Source organism: Orbicella faveolata, unplaced genomic scaffold, assembly GCF_042242905.1.
Source record: "Orbicella faveolata isolate gen_17 unplaced genomic scaffold, um_ofav_v1 contig_12, whole genome shotgun sequence".
NCBI classification, from domain to species: Eukaryota; Metazoa; Cnidaria; class Anthozoa; order Scleractinia; family Merulinidae; genus Orbicella; species Orbicella faveolata.
Window position 1 is genome coordinate 25,527,501 of NW_028301539.1, and position 13,770 is coordinate 25,541,270.

The 13,770-nt window shown below is 38.2% G+C and overlaps 2 protein-coding genes across 2 annotated transcripts; both read right to left on the reverse strand.

Annotated features, from left to right (window-relative positions):
• Positions 1 to 6,926: 6,926 nt before the first annotated feature.
• LOC149117323 (melanocyte-stimulating hormone receptor-like) lies at positions 6,927 to 9,044 on the reverse strand (the record flags this gene model as incomplete). The annotated part of the gene is made up of 1 exon (XM_089281286.1): positions 6,927 to 9,044. A coding segment is annotated over one exon (954 nt), but the record flags the coding sequence as incomplete, so codon positions are not given.
• Positions 9,045 to 10,990: 1,946 nt separating this feature from the next.
• On the reverse strand, positions 10,991 to 13,748 carry LOC149117324 (high-affinity lysophosphatidic acid receptor-like). The gene has a single exon (XM_089282988.1). It carries the CDS (start codon positions 13,387 to 13,389, stop codon positions 12,448 to 12,450), a length of 942 nt encoding a protein of 313 aa, XP_089139114.1. The 5' UTR covers positions 13,390 to 13,748; the 3' UTR covers positions 10,991 to 12,447.
• Between the last annotated feature and the right edge of the window lie 22 nt (positions 13,749 to 13,770).

Sequence of the window (13,770 nt, forward strand, 5' to 3'; positions counted from 1 at the left end):
TGAGCGTTTCGTTCTCAGCTAGCTTCATGTCTGTATTTTTTTATTTTTTTTCATAAATGTTTATTTTACGCGCGAAGCTTAATTTTGTAAACAACGCAAGGAGTAAAATGACTGACTTTTAATAAGTTATTTCCACTGAGAAAAGTTGTGAGGTTAAGCAAAAAGAGAACTGTACGAGTGATCTCAGTTTGAATAAAATATCTTCTCTTAATTTTTACGTTAGAAAAATGGCGATAAAGTGAACGGCAATACAAGGAAAAAAGGCATGCTTTTCGACATATGTCCGCATTTTTGAAAAGGACAAGTTTTCCTGTGCGCTTCCTTGTCAGCTAGCTTCATGTCTGTTTTTTTTTTTTTTTTTTTCATAAATGTTTATTTTACGCGCGAAGCTTTATTTTGTAAACAACGCAAGGAGTAAAATGACTGACTTTTAATAAGTTATTTCTACTGGGAAAAGTTGTGAGGTTAAGCAAAAAGAGAACTGTACGAGTGATCTCAGTTTGAATAAAATATCTTCTCATTAGAAAAATGGCGATAAAGTGAACGGCAATACAAGGAAAAAAGGCATGTTTTTCGACATATGTCCGCATTTTTGAAAAGGACAAATTTTACTGTGCGTTTCCTTGTCAGTTAGCTTCATGTCTTTTTTTTTCCATAAATGTTTATTTTACGCGCGAAGCTTTTTTAGTAAACAACGCAAGGAGTAAAGTGACTGACTTTTAATAAGTTATTTCCGTTGAGAAAAGTTGTGAGGTTAAGCAAAAAGAGAACTGTACGAGTGATCTCAGTTTGAATAAAATATCTTATCTTTTTCAAAAACATTTTTTTAGCGAGTTGTCCACCCTAATTAAAGTTTCGCCGGTCAAAGTAGCTATATAATCCGTGTTATTGGTATAAACGGTGGATGCTGTGAATCATCGGCAATTTAAATTAGGGATGGCGGGCGATCGAAAGATCAAGGTGAGGCACCTGTGAATCGACCCACTGAAGTTCGAAATGCAAAGCGGTTTGAACACGGAAAGACGCTCGTGAATTCGAATTAACCTGACAACCATATTCAGCATACGCTTAATTTGTCCTCCCTTTTTGATAATTCCTAGATAAAAGAGCTCCTAAAACGAAGTTTATTTTAGCAATTATTCAACCAGAGCCCGTTGGAAATGAGTTGGCTATACTGAATCATCTCATATCCAACAAGCGCGATTGGAATAATAGTTTTATTAAAAACTATAGAAATTGCCACAGTGAAGAGCCATGTGCATTGCAGCATAAATGAAGGCGACGACATCAAAAGTGCTAGTGATATCCTACGGTGGGTTAAAGGGTGCCAGGCACATCAATAATATTGTTAAGACTCAAGAATCAGGCCAGCCTTTGAAACACACAATGTCTGGGATCCTGTCTCTAAATTTTTTTAGGTTTGCGAGTGTAGAAAGCTTATGATGTGGGCCCTGGTAAACGTTTCACACCTGCACAATGAGGAATGGATTTGAAAGACCTCAAGGGCCTACAGACTTAAGCGTAAAGCAGCCCTTAAATGTACTGTGCACAAGAGAGACTGCTACTTTTAGATGCAGGAGTTTGACAAGTGTCAGCTCCAACAGCCTCAGTCTAGGCATAGTTAATAGAAGGGGATTATTATAAAACTCAACAAAGTTCTTTGTTGTATGTTTTTGTTCTCTTTTTTGGCCTTGAACTTGCACAAAACACAATTTTTGTATACTACTGACCGAGGAACTAACCAATAGAAAAATTTTGGTTACGTAATTCATGCATAGTGTATGAGCACAAAAAAGATTGCGCATGGTCATGGACCTTCCAACACAAATCTTGGCATCTTTGTTTGCTCCTTTGATGTTTGCCGGGCTTCATAACCATTCCCCTCAATTAACTATGGTCTAGGACCTCGCAATCTATTGAAGAAGAGTCCCAGGTTTTCAAAGCTACGAGAGTGTATTCCTCCTACCTTGAGGAGGGATTCACAAAAACATACCAGTATTTTGCAGTCTGCAGAAACACATGGATCAGCGGGTAAACACCTAATGAGGTTAGAGAAAGAAACGGCATAGACAGCGTCAAATAAGATGGGTTGAAATCCCAAACGTCCTTTAGTGATCATGATCAACATGAGAAATCTCAAAGGGATGGGTGTGACGAACCCGCTTTTCTGAGAAAGTGAAAAGAACATTCCTGGAAGGTGAGGAGACAGGGCGAAAATGTAGTGGATGAGTGCAGTAAGATGAGACTCTGCAAGACAGCAGTGGCAGGAAAATGTCCAGCAAAGAAGATTAGCTTGCTGCAGACCAAATAGCCCAGTACTTCAGTAGGTTGTCTGTGATGTACAGAAGTGGCCAACTCACCATACACCAGGCTGATCTGAGTCCTTCTCAAGATTAAGCAGAAGAGATCTTGACCAGGCTTGCAGTAGAAAAACAGCACTACTTCCCAGCTACTTTAACATCCACCATGTAGAATATGTAACACAGTCTTGTGACCAGAAAAAAACAAATTATTTATTTCACAGCGCTTTGGAGCTACGGATGTACACTGGAGGTTACTAAGCAGAAAAGCCGAGAGCCACTCAAGCTTCTTGAATGCCTAGAAAATTTCAAAAAGTTCAACCAGGGCCAAACCTTGCTAAACCTAAGGCACTGGTGCCGTGTATGGTGTTATGTGTGCTCGCTTGGACCCTAGGTTTTTCAGATAATTTCAGCTACTAGATCTTCTCAAGGCTCAATTTTTTCTCAGAATTGCAATTTTTTTTCACACATCTTCTTACTCGCAGATATGCGATTATTTATAATATTTTGTGCTAACATCCTTGAGGTATAAAATTTATCTGCGGTCAATTCAGTATAGGAACTTTCAGAAGAAAAACGTTAGCTGAAGCGCAGTCTTACAGTTCAAGTATTATATACGTGTTTACCAAGATTTACTTGCATGCCTGATCGATGTAGCAAAATCAATATCTCAAGGGTTTTTTGAACTCAAAATGGGGGCAAACAATAGTTTCAGCAAAGAATACTTCTCAGGATTTATGAGTTTGTATGCCGAATGTAAAGTAAGAGTTGAGAATGATTAATTGCAAGATCAAGTATTAATGATTGAGCAGGGTATCAAGAGTAATCTAAAAAGCAGGATATAGGCCGAGAAAAACTCTCATCTAACTAGTCAATGTTTTAGAATTTAAACATCATGGCCGTTCATTCCCATATTTAGATTGTACGAATAGAATTTAGGTGTTTTGCACTGTTATTTAACCCGCTGACGTACAAGCTAACTCTTACTCCCACCGTGGTACAAGGGGGAAGTGAATGGAATCCCCTTGGGTTTTCTTTCTGTTAAGGCACAGCGAAACAAATTTACATTGATTAGATAGCCCAGGGCTCGAAATTGCGACTCACTGGTCGCAAAGCGACCAAAAATTGAGCACTGGCGACTAAATTTTCAGAACTGGTCGCCAGCTGGCGACTCGCGTTTTGTCCGATAACTAAAGAAAACCACGACACAACTTTTGTTTTTAAACCTTTATATTAGGAAATCAATCGGATATGGTAGCTAGTATACAACTCACCTTTCCGTTCCCAGTAAAATAATATCTGAATATTACAAGATAATCGGAAAAATTGAATGTATTTCGAAACGTCGATACTGCGTTCACGGCGTATCATATTGTTTCAGCGGCTTCTTCCGAAACTGGGGTCGCAGGCGCACTTCAACACCATGTGCTTTTCATTTGCCGCGAAAATGGCGGCAGATGCCAATCAGTGGAAGGAATTACGTGAGTTTTTATGTGCGGGGAATGAAGATTCAGCCAAAGGGTTAATCAAAACTTTGAATCCTTCGAGGAAAGCAAGTCAAAAATAAAGAACGGCATTTCGAAGAAGTAGCAAAGGGAAAATACGCAAGGACCCGTGTTTGTCTCACAATGAAAACCAAGGACTTAAAACGTTTTATGCTTCGCTTCATTTAAAAATAAAATGACTATGGAGACAACCATCACCTTCGGACCAGAGACTTATCAACTGAGAACAACGGTAGCTTTACTCATGTTGTTACTCATGTTGTTTCTAATTGTTTTCTTTCTTCAATTGTGATTTTTCTTGCATGCAAAGTAACGTACAAAATCGTGTTCTTGTGTAAGTTATTTATAAAATAAGTTAGCGACCAAAATTTACGATCTGGCGACCAAAATTTTTCCGTTAGTCGCCAGCTGGCTCCCGAACGAAAAAGTTAATTTCGAGCCCTGTAGCCCTGAACTTGGTCTACAAAATGCTACCATAATCATTGGTTGTGACATCATATGATGTCAAATGACGTCATTTGACCCGCCACCTTGGATCCGCCATCTTGGATTTTACTTTTTTCTTAAAAAGTCAAGAAATATCAGAAATTAATACAAAATCAAGCCAGAATACTTATGAAATGTACAAATTGGTGAATTTCTGGAATTTGATGAAGAAAACTGGAAAACAAACTACAGAATTATGTCAAAGAAAGTTGATTTTCGGCCAAACCCACATCAAACTAGCGGTTGCCATGGAAACGTCAAAAAAGATGATAGACACACAATTGACATATCAAAATATCCGCGAAGGATGAATGAACAGCTACTGAAAGTTTCAGCCCCTTAGAGTAAATCGTCTTTTCAAAATTTTGAAAAAAACCTTATTGGAGGATGGCATTCACCCTTCCCACCCACCGTGTACGTGCGAGGGTTAAGGGATATTGCAAAGAGTTTTGCATTCATTGAGCTTCCACTGCCCTAAATAATATTCAAAGACTTTGACAAACTGGTTCTATAATATCCAATATTTTTAGATTTCGCCCTTGTCTCTTTGTTAAAACTAGTCTCTTGTCACGTTATTTAAACAGCATTTGTTACCAAAAAATAACAGATGCCAAAAATTTTATTCTTGATTTCCGTAGGCCAAGGGTGACTCTAAACTGTGGTAAAATTAGTTTTGATTTAGAAAGCTGGATTTAAGCAATATTTGAGTCAGAATTTCAGCTAATTTGCCTTATAGCTAAATGTTGCGTGACATGGGTAGGAAATGACAATCCTTGATTGGCACCTGTCACTTCAAATGACTTGAAACTCCTGGTGTGAACTAAGATAGGTCCAATCTATATTTGTGTTAAATATCAATAAAATTCAATGCATTCTCTAAGCAGGAGTGGTGTCTAAAATTGATGCTTATTTTTGTGACATTTTTGGGATTTTAGTCTAAAAACCAGGGGGGGGGGAGGTGGGGTCTAACTCCTAAGGGAAAAATCCCAAAGCCGGCCCACTTTGTCTTTTAGAGTTGTTGGGTAGTACCTTCAATCTGGCAAAGTTTCATCCAAAAAGGAGAGATGACATGTATCACCCCTGCCTGGTCCTCTGGTAAACTTGGTCTTAATTATTTGAAGACTCACTGAAATACTGTGAAGGGCTGTATTGCTGTCAATGAACGTAACGAATCTACTAAAACATTAACAGGCTAAAGTACTGATTGCCTGTTATATAATTAGAAGCTCTTTTGTGTGAGAGAAGAACTGAAGCACATAAAAATAGTATTGATTGTCTTTAGAGGCTCACTTGTGTGAGAGAAAACGTAACGCAACGTAACGCAACTGGTATATTCCCATTGATAATGTGTGTTTGTTTATTCGAGATAACGAAAGGATTAAAGTTTCCATGAGAAGCACGTGGAATTCTTCTTAATAAATATTTCCCTTTGTATTTATAAATGTCAACAGTGAAAATAAAATAAACATCGACCGGAATAAACCTTCTCGCAAACACTATTTACATGTGCGTTCTGGTAAACAGGTACCGGTAAGCTCAATGTCAGCAAGAATACACAAAACCTTAAACATACTCGTGGCATGGTTGTCGACTCATGGATTGAACTGTGACAGTTTCGTTAGAGTAAAACTCTCTAGGCTTAAATATCTTCAATTGTAAACCAACAAATATTTGAGCGAATTTTTGAAATGGTTGGTGTCGATGTTTACCGTGATGGACTCCTTGATTTTTGAATACGCCGATTCAATGATTATTGTGTGAATATCGTGTTAATATCGTATGAATATCGTATGAACATCGTGAATCAATGTGTTGCTTGTTTAGACTAAGCATTAGGCACATAGGTCGGATGAACACGCGGGTTCGGTTGCTGAATTCGTTGTTTCGTTTCGCAGGCCGAGTGAACAGTGAACTCGTTGGTTCGATGCGTAACACGGAACGGATGATCCGCGAACTCTATGCAATTTTCATAGTTCAATTCAATACACAAAGTCGAAACACTTTCTAAATTGTCTTACCTTCCGTTTATTTCCTGAATACGTTCACGTTGCTTAGAGCACTACACTGTCTGCACAAGCTACATGTACTCCTTGCCAGAATCGCAGAATCTTTCGAAATTAGTTCCAGCTGTGACGTGATTAAATTGTCAATCAAATTTGTCCTTTTGCGTCGACAGAGAAAAAGAAACACCGGGCAAACCTTACCGTGGCCTGCCACAGGCATCCCACGGAATAACTTACATATTCCTTAAGGTATTCAGACTGAGCTTTTAGAATTAAGTGATGTTATGCGTTATATACAATTTCTTGATCATTACTATACTATCCATAGGAATCGAGCCTAAAGCTGCCGGTAAAAAAGTTAAACAGAATTATGAAATATATTTGCGTCTAGAATAAGTCTAGCCCAACGTTTCTGAATTCTGAGTAATGTACAAAGTTTGTCACTCGAGATATTAATGAACTGATTGTAAAATCTTAATTAACTTTGATAATATCAACAAACAAAGTGGGAGTAGGTGAAGTTGGTTGATGGTTTGAGTCTTTTTGTTGTTGTTGTTTCCCGGAAACTAAACGTTCTGTTTACTTTTATTTGTTCACGTTGGCGAACTAGAGGTGAAGACAATAAACTTGCAGAAGACCATCACGAACGAACTATAATTTGTATTATCTTGATTCTTTTACAACTTTGTTCTTTTAATTCCACTCAAAGAATTCTACTTACAATGGGTTTACGGAAATGAAGTGAGACTGAGACTGTTCAAGCTAACAGATTTTAACTGGTATTAGTAGATTGTATATATTATATTATTATTAGACATTTTAAATAGTTTTACTATTCAACTCTGACAACTCTCAAATTGCAATAAACAGATATGAATGCGCATGATCCCTCAAGAGGGACGCTTCAAACTGTGATAGTCTTACATGCATATCGCGGATGCGTAGACTGTTATCGCAATCAAAGCTGCTTTCCCGCTTTATTGGTACTCAACGCACGTAAAGCAAAACTTAAACTGACAATTTTCAGTTTTGGGGAGGTAGTAGCTCATAACAAATCCCTTCAGCTACAGAAATATGCACCCTCTCTGCAACGAGTTCTGGATTTTAGAACTGAATTGTAGGTGTCAACGACTTAGTAAGAGAGAAATGACAGCTATGCTTTTTTTTTTTTTCTTAAAATTATGGTGCTGTCAGATTATCGACTATATAGACAATGTTAATGTCCCCAAAAACGTGAAAAAATACAATATAGAGGACGTCTGTCTGAAATGAACCTAACACATTTCAGTGGAATCTGCTACCGGAGAGTCAACAACTTATGTTAACCTACAGATCATTATTTTACTCTATAAATGTATACAAATTTATTATTGTGAATCTTCTTAAAGTTTAGAAATGAGACCCGAGACAACTCATGAAAGCCATGCACAATATCTCTTCCGGCTTCCTTTAAATGAATAGACTGGATAGGAACATCCCAGCTGTACCCGCGCTTGATTGTTTCTTTCAATGAATGAACTTGCTCCATGGTGTTTGAATGATGAAGAAAACCATTTGGCATAAATTCCATTCATTACATTATGTTAGTTTTACAATTCTTTAAAACCATTTCTTAATTTACTATGATGAATTTTCTTCTATTGCTAATACGACATCCAAGACCAATATCAAAAACTGAGCAAGCTCCACTCTTAATTTAAGACAGTGCTTAGACAGCTTTAAGAAAATCTCTTTAACAGGTGTTTGATCACCGATTTCTTGGTAAGCTAAGGGATTACGTAGCTCAACAATAGCTATCACGATGAACAGCAAAGCACTTGTCTGATTGTGTTCTTTACCGCTTGTCTCACTTCTTCTATCTTCCAGCAGTAAAGGATCGGGTTTAATGACGAGTTGAAGAAAACTAATGTGATTGTATATTGGTTAGCGAGAAAAACAGATGAAGATAGTTCGCTACTAGTAAACAAGGCTACCACTATACCTAGGGGCAAATAACAAACCACCAGTGTCACTTGCAACCATATTGCACTGGACACTGCCTTTTTGTATCGCGCTATGTTCAATGGACTTGTTTGGTGCGGTTGTTGAGACTGGTCTTGTAACTGAACTTGACGACGACGAAGGGTGAAGAAGATCGTTGTGTAAGAGATGATTGAGGTTACTAGGCACAGTAATACAACTAATACGCTTGACCACAAGGTTACACTTAAATTCCAAAAGCATATTAGCGTCAAGGCAGTTGACACAACCCAAAAGGTAATAACGATTGCGTAGGTTCGCTTCAAAGTTGCTACTTGCCTGTATCTCAGTCCCAACAACAGCGCGAGAAGTCTGTCCACGCTTATTGCAGTCACCGTCAATAGAGACACTCCAGATAAAATAAGGCCTGTTATCACAGCCGCGGCTGATACGTAGGGACAAATATTCCTAAATTCACCTACTAAAGTAATCCAATAGATAATTACCAGAGGCTTTGAAATAAGTCCAACACAAAGATCAGTTATTGCAAGGCAGCGTAGCAAGAGTTTGGACGGCGGATGAAGTGAAGAATCCTTGCGAAGAGCGACTAGGATAAAAGCATTTCCAAGAAACGCAGTAATGGAGAGAAAAAAGTTAAAGACTGAAAGAAATACTAACTGCTCATGAATTGCAAATGTCCTGGTTAGACTCGAAGGGCAGTACAGTTCTTCCAGTACTTTGTTGTTGCCATCGATTTTTCCGCTCTGAAACAACGAAAAATTCAAACGCCTTTTGTGATATTAGCTTGTTGAGCAAGTGGGAGGGCCGAGCTGCAAACTATTTGACGGAAGTTTACCCCGTTGGTGCTCGCTATATATCTTATCAAACAAGTCATGTGACGCGAATGACTTCAAAAAGCATTAATCTAGCGAAGCAGATGTTTTGCTACCAAAGGCTCCTTTTACAGACTGTTTTAAAAAACCCCTCAGGACTTCAGTCTATAAGGAAGACGGTTTCACTAATCAAATGATGTTATCACTAGCGCCATCTTTCTCTAGTACCAAGGACAGGGTGCTCTGAGGGCGAGAATGTTTAGAGCCAAATCTCTACAACTTACAGTTAGACTAAGTCGTTAGCTTCTCGATTCTGGTTTGCGCATGCTCTGTGTTCTCTATAGTTGCGTTGTTGTTCTCTGAGTTTGAACCATAGGTCCCTCCTTTTCATCCCATTGCGGGGCGGTGAGCGTAGAGAGGTGAGCTCAACAGCGAATGTGCAGGTCCCTGCATTTCGTCGGGTGTACACGATAAGCAGGAATTTCCTTTAACCCAGGGAGGAGACAAACACAAAAAGTAAAGTATCTTTTCCACGAAAACACGAGGACATTGGGTGGCACTCTTTACTTCGGTATCTCGATTCCAAGAGCTATTTAGGATCCAACAGCAACGGACCAACAACAGACTGGTCAGCGGTTTCTAATATCAAAACTGACTGATTTTTAAAACCACTTACCTTCAATTCAATCATGACCAACAGTAATGTTGTCTGTATTCTGTCCTTTAAAGTCTTTAAACAGTTCAGGCTGATCATTTTTCACTCGCAACTGTTAAGGAATAAAAATTCAATTTTTCGTGACGTTCTTGTTTGCGTGCGATTAATGGATACGAGTGCGTCAGAAAAAGGTAAATATAGGACCAGACTTAATACAGGTTTGACTCTAATCTCTTGAACCACCATGGCCATCGCATGGAACAGGTTTTCTTTATCTTGTCCATCCCTGCTCTCAAGTAAGTGGTTAATGTGTTTATTTTCCTAAAAAAAATCATCTTGAGAAAAGATAATGGGGGAAATTTCCCTCAAAGCAATTAAAAAATATTCTGCAATGTCTGTTGCCTAAAAGACAACTACTTGTATTAACCTCCCCGTCATTATTTGCATTTTTCAATATACCTTTATGAATATTCATTGCATATAACAAATAACACCGGAGACAAATCATGGAAAAATGAATAAAAAACATAACAACGTGATTTCAAACTTTTACTGTTAAAGTTCAAGTCGCAGATACCACACCGTGTTCCGTAGTAAACCGATCCGATTTGAGGATAATTCGATCGCTCTGTTTCGCATAATTGAGCTTTCGGGTACTGTAAATAGATATGGATATCACGAAATGATATCAACAAATGCGTTGATAAAAAGAAGGAAAGACATTACACCCACTGTTACTGGGAATGGATCTCACGACGAATAAATTACGACGCATCAACTCTATCCATTTCACTAAGTCACCAGGCAGCGTAATGAAGTAAATGGAAAACGTAGTTTTATATGAACTGATGCCTGGGGGGCCTGCCTGGGTATTAATTGAACATCTAAATTTAGTCGGCAAGCAGTTTCTATCCCCGCGAAGAGCCTGCTCGCAGGCTAAGCTGAATTTTTGAATTAAGACATCTCACTCTAGGGCCAAGAGTCCGGTTTTGGCTAGATAAAGGGCGAAGAGAAAAAAGCATTACGGGAATCAAAGAGTTCTTTTCTTTCATTGCCTCGAAATTTGAATTTGCAAGCAAATATCTACCCTATTTTATTTCTCTAGGATCTCTCAAAGATAACAAAGAACGAAAATAATATTCGAGGCCCACTCCCGGGATCGAACCCAGAACTTTGAGATTGTAAATGCATACACCTTGAATATTTTATGTTAAATGTTAGTTGCAACAACTTGTAATTTAGTCCTATGTTTCTGGTTTTTCTTTTCTTTTTCTTTTCTTATTTCTTTTTTCTTTTCTTTTTTTCTGAACTTTACTTGTTTATTATTTATTTCTCAGTACATTAGAGAGAGGCCTTATCAGCCTCATCAACCCGAATTTCATCAAGTTATTTATGTATGCTCTAATTGAAGACCAGTTTTAGATGCAGCCTGGATAATCGGAGGTAATGAAGGAGCTAAGTAGATGGCGAAGAAGCCTCAAGCAAACACATGCAAGGGGAGGAAAGTCTTTGATATTATAATGAAAAATAAAGAAGAAAATAAAATAAAACGAGAAACCCACAATACAGGGATATAATTTTAGATCAGGCACCTGCCTGAAGGATGCATTAGTATTAGTGACCGCTAGAGAAGCGGTACTTCCCTTGCGATAACATTTCAAACAAGGATGAACTTGGTGAATTCTTGGTACGGAATTACTTCTACTTATGTATTCTGTTACTGTTATTTCTTAACAATGCCATTGACAGAGATTTGGCTTCACTTTTTTCATCCTTACAACCTTGATTTAATTCATAAATATGATATTTGACCTATGGATTGAAACATCAGGGAACAGACATTTCCATATATTAACGCTGTTTACAGAAGATCTATTTGCCTAGTTCAGTAGATGAAAGACACTTTAATTAAAACAGTCAGAACAGTAAGGGCTTTTTAAACAATTTTTGCTGTTCCAACAATTTCTCGTTTTTCAAAGGTTATAACAAACTGAAGGAAAACGATCCTTTTTCTCAACCGTCAAAGTTATCGTATAGAGCAGGTGGTTTTTTTTAATTTATCCATCGCTAATGTCATTTTATTGTCTATGTTTATTTTCCAAAAATGACCAATCTTGAGAAAATGCAATGTAGCTAACATCTGCCTCACCGAATGTTGTAGAAACTGCTGCTCGAATGTAAACTGCCTGATATATTAACCTTCAGAGAAATGCCTACAAATTAATGAATATTCTCTGAGGTTTGAAAGTAAGAATGAAGACAACTTATAACTCAAAAGACTATTTTTTTTCCTGTCACATTGTGTAAAACTGAGATGTAGTTACCGGGAAACCCACCGACTGCACACAATCAAACTTTTTATCTAATTGCACGAGGTGATCAAACTTTGCTTTGATCACTAAAAAGCTCGTTTAAATCTTTTAGGATCTCTTAAACATCACATTGACAACAACAGAAATTGACATTAATTCCAATTATTATGTCTTTTTTCTTCAAACTACACGTCTGCGAAAAAAAAATATGATAGAGAAGTGTTTACGCTTGTTAATGTTTCATGGAATATTTATATCACAAACTAAGCCGCCTCCACTTTATTTCAGACACTAATGTTAAGACAGCTATGGGGAAATCTTCATGATCGTTTACTATCACGGTTTTATCTTTTCCTACTAAGCTAAGCCGAGGGATGATGTAACTCGACAAGAGCTAACAAGATGAACGGCACAACACTTGTCCGATTGTCTCCTTTACTGCTTGTCTCACTTCCTTTATCTTCCAGCAGTAAACCATTGGGTTTAATGATGAGTTTATGAAAACCAAAGTGGCTGTATAATGACTAGCGAGAAAAGCAGATAAAGAAACTACGCTATTAATGGAGAAAACCGCTACTATACCCTGTGGAAGGTAACAAGCGACCATTGTCACTTGCAACCATATCACACTGGTCACTGCCTCTTTGTATCGCGCTATGTTTAGTGGAAATGTTTTGCTCGGTCGCTGAGAGTGGTCTTGTAGCCGAGCTTGATGATGACGGAGGGAGAGAAAAATCTTAGTATAGGAAACGATCGAGGTTAGTAAACACAGTGGTTCAACTATCATGATTGACCACCAGGTTATGAGGGAATTCCAAACGTACAATGTTGTTATGGCGGCGGACCCAACCCAAGAGCTAACAACAATCATATAGGTTAGCTTTAAAGTAACAACTTGTCTGTATCTGAGCCTCAACAACAGAGCGAGAAGTCTGTCCACGCTTATTAGAGTCATTGTCACCAGAGACACTCCACCCAAAGCAACGCTTGTTATTCTAAACGCGGCCGATACCGAGCGACAAATAATCCAGTCTTCATTTACCACAGACATCCAATAGGCAACAGCGAGAGGTTCCGTAATAAGACCAACACAAAAATCGGTTGTTGCAAGGCTTCGGAGCAAGAGTTTAGACGGCGGGTGAAGGGAAGACTCCTTACCAAGAACGACTAGAATTAAAGCATTTCCAAGAAATGCAGTAATGGAGAGAAAGACGTTCAAAACTGAAAGAAACATGAAGTGGTCGTGAATCCCAGGTGCTACAGTTAAACCTGTCCAGCACATCAGTTCTTCATATGTTAGCTGCTTCGTATCTTCAGAAACGTTCGCCGTTGCCATCACCCTGCGATTTTCGCAATCTGAACGTGTTTTGTAATGCCGAATTGAGTGGATGGGAAGGCCGTGCGATAAAACAATTGGCTGGCGATCGTGACGTACGTGCGCGCTTGTTCATTATTTTGTTTTACATGTCGATCTACAGATGGCTTGAAAAACACTGAACTAGCCTAGCAGATGGTTTTCTCTACCAAAGACCCTTTTGTTGAAAACAAAAATAGTAGTAAATAAAGTATGTTCCGACCCGCTTTTAGGATCAGTCAAGGATTACCGTAGTATTAGCCAAGCTACGCAGTTCCTAGATGCTACAAGAGGAATAAATATAAATGGCATCGGAAAGATAAGATAACTAACCAAATTTTTACGCCAGAAAATTAATTATCA